This window comes from Mizuhopecten yessoensis, unplaced genomic scaffold, assembly GCF_002113885.1.
Source record: "Mizuhopecten yessoensis strain PY_sf001 unplaced genomic scaffold, ASM211388v2 scaffold11099, whole genome shotgun sequence".
Taxonomy (NCBI): domain Eukaryota; kingdom Metazoa; phylum Mollusca; class Bivalvia; order Pectinida; family Pectinidae; genus Mizuhopecten; species Mizuhopecten yessoensis.
This window is the reverse complement of record NW_018408879.1, coordinates 40,604-50,771: the sequence shown is the minus strand read 5'-3', so window position 1 is coordinate 50,771 and position 10,168 is coordinate 40,604. Positions and strand designations below refer to the sequence as shown.

The window sequence follows — 10,168 nt, the reverse complement described above, 5'->3', positions numbered from 1 at the left end:
TTGTAAATGGCATTAATTGTGTTGTTCAGAATATTCAGTTCACGCTCAATATCTAGTTGTAACCGCACGTTTTGGGCCAAATGTCAATGATTTGGTAATAATGTCATCTTCTAAGAGAGAGAGAGAAGCCGGGGACATAAGACGATTTACATAAACTATCATTTACACCTTTTGTCAAAATTGCAGCAATTTTTGCATATATAATTCTTTTGACAATGTCCCTATTTGACTATTTTGGATAAAATATCAACCATTTTCTAGGATAAAGGGTCAATCGTAGCCCCCCTCCCCCCGTCCCTTTAAATAATAGTTATTAATTCTCGAGACTGCAACGAAGACATATTTTGACAACGCTGGTTTTTTGGTTGTTACCTTTTCAGGCGCTAACTACTAGCCAAATGCCACCTGGCTAATATCTCCCCATGTGTGTATGACTGCGTGTGTGCTGGAAATGTATACGTAATGTGGTGTGTTTGTAGCGGGACCGTGCTTCATACGGTATCATTTATAGTGCCACCTCGCTTGAATGCTACAGCACAAATACCGCAACATTCTCCCCAGACCAATTTATACTCCACCTGGGTTGTTGGAGTTGTATAGGCAGGAGAAAAACACTTGCTCTGCATATCCATGCATACGACAACTTCTGGGATCGAACCCCGGCCGCATGGAAGGCCGTTGTGTTAACTTTGACCACTCGACCATATTAGCATATGACATATTGTTCAGAACGACTTTAACAAAAAGGGACCGAAATTGCCCCTGTCCCAATATGGGGACATATATTTTGAAATAAAAGTCCTCAGCAGGCAGGGGTTTAGGGGGATAAGGTATCCTGGTTTAACAACAACAACAATCCCCCCCGTACGAAGAAATCATAATAGTACACCCATTTAATAACGACAGGACTGGATGTTCACTCTACTGACAAAATGTAACTGTTAAGTTATGTAGGAAACAGTAATTTCATGTGTATGTGTGCCAGCTGTTTGGGTCTCGCCTATTTCATATTACAAATGAAATAAATATAGCGTATTGAACGGGAAAACCATGACATTTTCTATTTCTTACATTTCTTTCACGTTTCGCTGCGCAAATATTGCTACATCAGAAAAGCGTGGGAATGTATAACGTAGTTTTTGACGCCAAATTATAATGACGTCATGCTTGACAACAATACAAAGCGCCACTTTGAATGGGTTTTCACTGCAATTTTGCCGTTTGCTAGTATATCTGGTAAGATTTCCAGACAAAAATGATATTAATTGTGTAGTTATGTAAAAACAACAATGCATGCTGCAAAGGTAAACAGCTCAACCACTTATACTGCCGTCACTTCATCTAAATATAGATACAGATACAGATATTTTACAAGTAAACTGCAATCAATACCGATACGGTAGGGTTTACCAACATATTTTTGCAGACAGTATGCGGCCTTAATTTCCCAGAAGGCTTTCACGCATGGGGAAGCACCGGAAGTGGACAAAGTGTTTACAGATCAAACCCCGGCGGCGCTTTGCGCCGCTTGGGGGTTTGAAAAAAATAGAAATACAGGTAAGTAATCAAATAATCACTCCCTGTAACCTTTAACACACACATATCTCTTTTACACACTCTAAACAATTTGGGCACAAACAAACAGACATGCATACATACAAATTATATAAAACAGGATAGTGATCACCCTATTACAATTGAATGGCCCTCGTACCTTATGCTGTAAAAGTATTTTTTAAGCATGCTACCTTTTCATCAATACTATGTAATATACAATATCATTTTGAGATTTCAGTTTTTACTATGGATAATTATTCACGCACTAGATCCTTGATACCTACTATTACGATTTCGATAGGGGCAATGGAAGACATAATGACAAGTGTTACACTTTTTCTTCTTGAACACGTCGTTTCAGCGTCCGTTTCCGTTTCCTGTTAGGGTGTATGCTGCCTTTCCTTTCCATTGTTGCCTTGACCTTAATTTGGATAACGTCTGAGTATTAATGGTTCGGTACACTTTCTGACTGTAACTATGTTTTGTATGGTGCTTAAACCAACCGTTGAGTTTTTACTCAAATACCAAATCTACGTTGTATCCTGCTAGCCTTTCCTTGTAAACACGGTCAAAATGTTTGTTTTGTTCTGGAGTAAACCATTGCTTCCAGTCTCCTACGTCACCTAGTAAGGGAAGATTAACGACATTATAAGTATATATATATATAAAGAAAACACAACATCTAACGACCGACTAAACTACTGGCGGCTTTCAACCTCCACAGGGTTCTTCATATTTCTATATATCTTGGTTTGTACAAACCTGAAGAGCCATGTGAAGGGTGAAAGCAGCTAGTTTTTTAGTCGGTCGTTAGATCTTATTTTTTCTAGATTTACTTACTTCACGTGGACATTTAATCGTTTTCTTATTATTTATATGGCTAACAATATGTCAATCAACAACAGAATTATCAACATTGTGGCGACTAAGTGGGACCCCCTGCTGTGACTTAGATCCATCGCAGTATTGAGAGGCGACTAATGAGACATTCCGTAGCAGATTGGAGATTTTTCACATTTACTGGGCCAGATTTCCAAATGCACATGTTCCACGTTTTTGATATCTCTCGTTGACTCACTTTATATGACAGTGCATCTTGCGCAAGAATAGGTCCTCTACATCGGCGTTCCTTGTCCGCGTTGCTCTCAGCTTAATTGCTGCCTTCGGCTGTCTTTAGCCGAGGGGGCTATTGGTTTTATATAATAGCTATATTTTCAATTATAGTATATCAATTCTATCTTCTTGTAATATGATGTATATGTACATGTTACTGTTCTGTTTCACTGTGTCTTGAAAAAGAAGCGGATCGCTCCGAAAATTTGACAACCTAAACTTGTCCACACTGATGGAATTACTTCTTTGCCCCATATATACATATATATATCCTTAAATCCAATACAATTGACTCGTGGTAATCTTAAAAACCTTCTTGTACATTTTAACGATTATTTCGTTACTCAGATGGATATCAGTTTGGGCCTTTTATAATGGTGTTGCATTCCATTATAAACGTTTAAAAGATTAATTTTAAACCTTAAACTATGCTTATCATATAGCACGCATGCTTTATATCATTTTTCAATAAATTGAAAAAATAAACATACGTTTGTAAAATAACAAAGTACAGAACATCAGCTTTAACTCATCGTTAAATAATCAAAAACATGTAAATGACCTTTCCTGTAGACAGGCAGAACTCCATCTTTGGTAACAGTCTTAAAATGTTCACAGCTTTTTGATTCATGCTTCTTTTTCATTTTAGTGAAGTCTGTTTCAGCCATCACCTTTCTGCAGAATTCTTCATCTCTAGATACGCCAAGAAACTCCACAACTCTCTCAAGATTTGAAAGCGTATTCTGTAATTGAAAAAAGACATATACTCAAATATATATATAAAGGGACACAACTCTGTAGTCGAAACGTTATTCAAACGAAATCTATTCAAGGGAAGATAACAACATTGTCGACATGGTAATCAGGGGCAGGTGACTCTAACACTGAAAAACAACAGTGGAAATCTTTAGTGCTTTGCTCTGGCTGGGACGGGGATCCTTAAATGAGAAAATATGGTATGGGTGTAATTACACCACTGCTTATGTCATCATTAACTCTATTACATGTACCTGTATTCAAGCTGACCTCATATACTGGTATAACTACGTCACCAGTATATCTTTATGATTTTTTCTCTCAAATGCAGAGTTTTTTCCCTCAGTCAAATGTCGTGTTTGGTTCTATATTGAAAATAAAATTTATAAACTTTTGCATTCAGGAATCATAGCTCTTTCGTCTTTCTAGTAATATAATGTATTAAGTGTAGGAACAGACGTCCGAACTCTATTATTCCGCCCGGCGTACCCGATGGCTATACGAAACATTCCTATCAATGCCTATACTAAACTTTAGGGTGACCATCACAGTATGTTGCCACATAGTGTGGAACGGTAGGCATGTCACTATAATGTACACCGTCTTGTCATCAGGTTACATAGAATTTACATTTTAACAGGTTCGTCCAGATGATATCAATTGTGTTTTGTCCTCCTGCTTAATATATTGATATCTACCCTTACTTGGCCATTATTTAACCAGTAGATCTTTCATAACTGATTATTCTATTTTTATCAACAGTAATTGTGCAGAAACTTGTATCTGGTACTTACTCGTTTCAGATCCTCATAGTAAAGTGTGATCGTTTTCATCTTTGGGTATGTTTTCTTAATATCGATCCAATGTTTGATGGCAGTAAACCAGTTCCCGAAGAAAACTGTAATGAAAATCATCCATATATTTACTAATTGATAACAAATATCCTACATTTTGTATCAGAGAAAGTAAACTGAAGTTGTATATTTGTTGTAACCTGCTGTTACATATTAATTTGTGTATACACATCGTGTTACTACGTCTTAGTCAAAACCATGTAATCCATGTAAGTGCGTTTAGTCGCATACACAAGCAATACATCAAGTAGATAAAACGATTTCGATTGTGTTTATTGATTATTTTTTATTGTGTTGTGTGACAAACTACAGTATATTGACAGCTGTTTGTAACACCAATGGGATTGTAATATACACATACGTGACTACATGTATCTACATTATGTGTTACTATAGTATATTGACAGCTGTATGTAACACCAATGTGACTGTTATATAGATATATTTGACTACATGTATCTACGTTATGTGTTACTGCAGTACATTGGCAGCTGTTTGTAACACTAATGTGATTGTAATATAGACATAAGTGACTACATGTATCTCCAGTATTTGTTACTACAGTATATTCACAGCTGTTTGTAACTCCAACGTGATTGTTATATAGTCATATGTGACTACATGCATCAACAGTATGTGTTACTAAAGTATATTGACAGCTGATTGGGATCGTTGTTTAGATATCATATTTCAGACTACAGTATAAAAACAGCTGTTGTTGATAAAAATGTGATCGTTATATAGATATATAGGGCTACATGTATCTACAGTTTGTGTTACTGCAGTATATTGACAGCTGTATGTAACACCAATGTGACTGTTATATAGATATAAGTGACTACATGTATCAACAGTATGTGTTACTGCAGTACATTGGCAGCTGTTTGTAACACTAATGTGATTGTAATATAGACATAAGTGACTACATGTATCTACAGTTTGTGTTACTACATTACATTGGCGGTTGACCGTGACACCAATGTGATTGTTCTATAGATATATGTGACAACATGTATCTACAGTTTGTGTTACTACAGTACATTGGCAGTTGATTGTGACACCAATGTGATTGCACAAGCAATACATCAAGTAGATAAAACGATTTCGATTGTGTTTATTGATTATTTTTTATTTTGTTGTGTGACAAACTACAGCATATTGACAGCTGTTTCTAACACCAATGTGATTGTTCTATAGATATATGTGACTTCATGTATCTACAGTATGGGTTACTACAGTATATTGCCAGCTGTTTGTAACACTAATGTGATTGTAATATAGCCATACGTGACTACATGGATCTACAGTATGTGTTAGTACAGTATATTGACACCTGTTTGTAACACCCATGTGATTGTTATATAGTCATATGTGACTACATGCATCTACAGTATGTGTTTCTTCAGTATATTGACTGTTGTTTGTAACACCAACGTGATTGTTATATAGATCTATGTGACTACATGTTCCTACAGTATGTGTTAATACAGTATATTGACAGTTGTTGGTGACACCTTTGTCATTGTTAAATAGATATATGTGACTAAATGTACCTACAGTATATGTTACTACAGTATATTCACAGCTGTTTGTAACTCAAACGTGATTGTTATATAGACATATGTGACTACATGTATCAACAGTATGTGTTACTGCAGTAGATTGACAGATGGTGAAAGCAATGGGATTGTTATATCGATAAATGTGACTACATGTACCTACAGTATGTGTTAGTACAGTATATTGACACCTGTTTGTAACACCCATGTGATTGTTATATCGACATACGTGACATCATGAATCTACAGGATGTGTTACAACAGTCTACTGACCGCTGTTTGTGACAAAATTGACGTTGCTATATTGATTTATGTGACTACCTAGAGTATGGGTTACTACAGTATATTAACAGCTGTTTGTAACACTAATGTGATTGTAATATAGCCATACGTGACTACATGTATATACAGTATGTGTTACTGCAGTACATTGGCAGCTGTTTGTAACACCACTGTGATTGTTATATAGACATATGTGACTACATGTGTCTACAGTATGTGTTCCTAAGGTATTTTGACAGCTGTTTGAAACACCACTGTGATTGTTATATAGTCATATGTGACTACATGTTCCTACAGTATGTGTTACTGCAGTACATTGGCAGCTGTTTGTAACACCCATGTGATTGTTATATCGATATACGTGACATCATGTATCCACAGGATGTGTTACTTCAGTGTACTGACCGCTGTTTTTGACAACATTGACGTTGATATATAGATTTATGTGCCTACCTACAGTATGGGTTCCTACAGTATATTGACAGTTGTTTGAAACACCAATGTGATTGTAATATAGCCATACGTGACTACATGTATATACAGTATGTGTTGCTACATTGTATTGACAGCTGTTTCTAACACCAATGTGATTGTATATAGATATATGTGACTAAATGTATCTACAGTATATGTTACTACAGTATAATGACAGCTGTTTGTATTACCAATGTGATTGTTAGATAGATATACGTGACAACATGTATCTACAGTATATGTTACTACAGTATAATGACAGCTGTTTGTAGCACCAATGTGATTGTATATAGATATATGTGACAACATGTATCTACAGTATCTGTTACTCCAGTATATTGACAGTTGTTTGAAACACCAATGTGATTGTTAGATAGATATACGTGACTACATGTATCTAAGTTATGTGTTACTGCAGTACATTGGCAGCTGTTTGTAACACTAATGTGATTGTAATATAGACATACGTGACTACATGTATCTCCAGTATTTGTTACTACAGTATAATGACAGCTGTTTGTAGCCCCAACGTGATTGTTATATAGACATATGTGACTACATGTACCAACAGTATGTGTTACTACGGTATATTGACAGCTGCTTGTAACACCAATGGGATTGTAATATACACATACGTAACTACATGTATCTACAATATGTGTTACTACAGTGCACTGACCGCTGTTTGTGACAAGATTGACGTTGCTATATAGCTTTATGTGACTACCTAGAGTATGGGTTACTACAGTATATTGCCAGCTGATTGTGATCGTTGTTTAGATATCATATTTCAGACTAAAGTATAAAAACAGCTGTTGTTGATAAAAATGTGATCGTTATATAGATATATATGTGTGACTACATGTATCAACAGTATGTGTTACTGCAGTATATTGACAGATGTTTGTAACACCAATGGGATTGTAATATACACATACGTAACTACATGTATCTACGTTATGTGTTACTGCAGTATATTGACAGCGGTTTGTAACACCAATGGGATTGTAATATAAACATACGTGACTACATGTATATACAGTATGTGTTGCTACAGTGTATTGACAGCTGTTTGAAACACCACTGTGATTGTTATATAGACATATGTGACTACATGTGTCTACAGTATGTGTTACAACAGTCTACTGACCGCTGTTTGTGACAACATTTACGTTGCTATATAGATCTATGTGACTACATGTATCAACAGTATGTGTTACTGCAGTACATTGGCAGCTGTTTGTAACACTAATGTGATTGTAATATAGACATAAGTGACTACATGTATCTCCAGTATTTGTTACTACAGTATAATGACAGCTGTTTGTAGCACCAACGTGATTGTTATATAGATATACGTGACATCATGTATCTACAGGATGTGTTACTACAGTGTACTGACCGCTGTTTGTGACAACATTGACGTTGCTATATAGATTTATGTGACTACCTACAGTATGGGTTACTACAGTATATTGACAGCTGATTGTGATCGTTGTTTAGATATCATATTTCAGACTACAGTATAAAAACAGCTGTTGTTGATAAAAATGTGATCGTTATATAGATATATATGACTACCTACATTCCTCCTTAAGAAAGAAGTGAAGAAAGCCACTGAAGTCTCCTGTAAATCCTACACTCTTCATAGCGCTCAAAAAGCAGTAGTAGGAAACAGCGACGTCTTTAGGATTCCGGATGATGTTGACAACTATGCCTTTGCCGTTTTTAATGTCGTCCGGAAATAGATCCACCTCTAGATGTGTTGTAAACAGCCTCGGAGAGGGCATGGTGTTTATCATGTCAATATCGTTGAATTCCAGATACGTGGGATTCGCATATGTCATTGTTCCTGTCAGGAACATGTGTAGAATGTTGTACATCCAATGTGTTCCTGACAACAGTATGTAATAACGTCACTGCATTGGTTACTGATAGAGATTATATTAACGTAGCGATAGTATGTGATAAAAGTAAAGAACGTGTTGAAAAGACATACATATAAAGACATATATTGATATGTTACTAATACCACACACGAATTCCGATAGTTTGATTCCATTTTTGAGGGTGCGTTACGATATAAGAACATTTTCACACTCAAAAAGTGTTAACTTTTACAACATGCGTTGAAAAACAAGTTGTCAAATTTTAATATATTTTTCTTTGCGAGAGATGCTGAGTTTTCAGCGATTTTTCGTTGCTTCAATTAACGTTCCGTAATTATACCGTTAATATTTACAATACAAGGTTAAGCTGATTAGGAGAGCGAGCATCGTCGTAAAACATTACCAGATTTCGGGTAAGTGTATAGCAACACGTCCTCCTGTCGACATTTGAGCTGGGCAGTGTTGGTTACTAAGTCCCGGGCGTTAGTTGGGACATGAGGAGGGAACACATGCCCTTTATACAAGGAATACTGGATGGTGTTGCCAAACTCATCCTTGATTTCTACCGTCTCAATAACATCCATTATAATGTTTCCTCTATTCTAATAATTAAAAGAAAATAAGAAATCAATATTACACAATTTGTGTTATTCAACAAACATATAAGTTAAAAGGGACATTTTTAAACGTTTATGACAAAACAAAAAGGGCACAAGAGCATCGATCAGTACAAAGGAAAATCAAAATTCCATACAAAGAAGAGACAACAGGAACGGATAAAATTAAAGAAGACAACAACAAGAACAGTTGAGACAGAAGCATTACTGACCCATCGGAGAGAAACGGAGAACATTAATAGGATTTCCGGAAAAGAGAGCATTTTCTGGATCATCTAAGACACACGAGCTTATATTTACATCTCTTCCTTCTTCAGCTAAGTAAACTCTGACTGCGTATAAATTTACGTAAACGCAATGAAAAAGTCTCGGCGGATTGATATATATATCTTTCAAATATGGCGCCGTCCACGCTTCAGGGCGATAACTGTTCGATGACAGCCATTTTTTGGTTCCTTCAACATTTAGAAACATGGAACATATTTGGGATCCATTATGTCTGATTATACATCAACTGGCAAACTTCTTATTCCATTGATGCACATTTAAAATTCTTTGACGGTATAATAATGGCGGCTTCCTCTTGGGACGTTCGACCACGTCACTACCAGAGTAGTGTGTCAATGCGTGTACAAAACGACCGTTATAATTGAATAAATATGTTTGAAGTGCTACTAATATTACTTAATTAAAAATGCACAGGCGATGACAAAAAATACTGTTGTTCACAGCATATTTTCTAAATTTACCAATATATCAATGTAGGTTCACTGGAACTATATTATCCTAGCAACCACGGCTACCATATTTACCATTGTAGCAAACCGCTTCGAATGTTTATTTGCTTTGTATAGCATTTGAACATTATTTATGATGTAAATATTAGGATTGACCTTCATTTTAACGGCGTATACGGTAGTTTGAACGCAGTTGGCAACAAATATTTTCTTTATGGAGCGCTAACGAGCACCATAGAATATGTTCGTTGCCAACTGCGTTCATACTACTATATACGCCGTCAAGATAAAGATCAATTCTTAAATAAGTCCAATAACAATCTCATTACA

At 35.9% G+C, this 10,168-nt stretch overlaps 1 protein-coding gene across 3 annotated transcripts in view; it reads right to left on the bottom strand.

The window, feature by feature from the left end:
- Positions 1–1,036: 1,036 nt before the first annotated feature.
- The window catches only part of LOC110465726 (sulfotransferase 1A3-like), a 15,078-nt gene continuing 5,946 nt past the window's right edge, over positions 1,037–10,168 (bottom strand). For all 3 annotated transcript variants that reach the window (XM_021521740.1, XM_021521739.1, XM_021521737.1), the window contains exons 2-6: positions 8,888–9,086; positions 8,181–8,489; positions 4,221–4,324; positions 3,233–3,413; positions 1,037–2,180 (exon numbers count right to left, since the gene is read on the bottom strand). In XM_021521740.1, coding sequence (XP_021377415.1) covers positions 2,071–2,180; positions 3,233–3,413; positions 4,221–4,324; positions 8,181–8,489; positions 8,888–9,068 — 885 coding nt within the window. In that variant the 5' untranslated portion in view covers positions 9,069–9,086 and the 3' untranslated portion in view covers positions 1,037–2,070. The remainder of the gene's footprint in view (positions 2,181–3,232; positions 3,414–4,220; positions 4,325–8,180; positions 8,490–8,887; positions 9,087–10,168) is intronic.